This window comes from Dendroctonus ponderosae, unplaced genomic scaffold (assembly GCF_020466585.1).
Source record: "Dendroctonus ponderosae isolate FM_Combo_2020 unplaced genomic scaffold, Dpon_F_20191213v2 Dpon_F_20191213_3, whole genome shotgun sequence".
NCBI classification, from domain to species: domain Eukaryota; kingdom Metazoa; phylum Arthropoda; class Insecta; order Coleoptera; family Curculionidae; genus Dendroctonus; species Dendroctonus ponderosae.
The window spans coordinates 6,389,974-6,391,009 of NW_026018508.1; the positions used below are offsets into that span (position 1 = coordinate 6,389,974).

Genomic DNA, 1,036 nt, shown 5'->3' on the forward strand with positions numbered 1-1,036 from the left:
CGGACAGAAAAAAAGGAATATGATGTTATCTATCTTGCCTGCGTAACGTGAACCTTTAACCGTCTGTTTAACTTGAGCCATTCGAGAGATATTCACAATTAAGTTTGTGCAAACAAAAGTTCATCATTACAAGTTTACACTTTGTTTGCTTTGTCACGTATAGCAATAAAATAAAAACAATATTGTTAGGCGTGAAAACCATATTAATAATTTATCCTTAAGGAAACCAAAAACTTTAACAACTCAATTGACAGAGCAGAGAGAGGATCAAGTAAACAGGGCTTTTAATGCGATTTGGTTTACAATGGCACAGACTTCTTTGCAAACAAAAAATCTTTAAATAAATTCGACCGGTCATCAAATATGATTGGTTCGCGCGGGAAATTTGACCGGCCATAAAAAATAAATATGTTTTCAATGAAGCTACCTCATATTGCACGCAAAAGAATTTAAAGCGTGACCAAGAAAACATGACTTAAACATCCTGAACAATATATTTATATATTTCATTTTTTATTGCTGATCGTATAACTAAAATGTCCAACGATAGAGCTTTGATTAGATTAAATAATTATTCAATTCGGACCACCGGCCCAGAAAATATTCACAGTCAACATTGAGAGCTCTTTTACACGAAGATACAGTTGTCCGGTTAACTTAGGGTATATAAAAAAGTTAACAAAAAAGACAATAGTTACCTATATAAACTATTTTCCACTCTATTGCGATTTAAAGTACCCATAGATTTAAGCGAATCTATTTAAGCTTGTTAATTGAAAGAGAGCTAGCTACTTTTGTTTTTTGCATGCGTGATTGCGTCATAAAAGCAGTCTCGGTTCAGTTTCATCATTAACATTTTAATCTCTAGTGCCTCTAAACTAGGTCTGGGTAACACTGTGTTGAGTTGCGCTATGGAGTTATTGCCGCTCTAGGAGTTAACGAGTTATAACTCATGGGTTAATGAGTTATAATTAATTTGCTAAAGCTTTACGAGACTCGAGACTGACATTTTCACATCTAAAAAAGTATTATTAAC

The 1,036-nt window shown here is 33.4% G+C and overlaps 1 protein-coding gene across 1 annotated transcript in view; it reads right to left on the bottom strand.

The window, feature by feature from the left end:
- Positions 1 to 784: 784 nt before the first annotated feature.
- Positions 785 to 1,036, bottom strand: part of LOC125503802 (DNA topoisomerase 1-like) — a 5,029-nt gene continuing 4,777 nt past the window's right edge. Inside the window, exon 6 of the mRNA XM_048664708.1 lies at positions 785 to 928. Coding sequence (XP_048520665.1) covers positions 785 to 928 — 144 coding nt within the window. The remainder of the gene's footprint in view (positions 929 to 1,036) is intronic.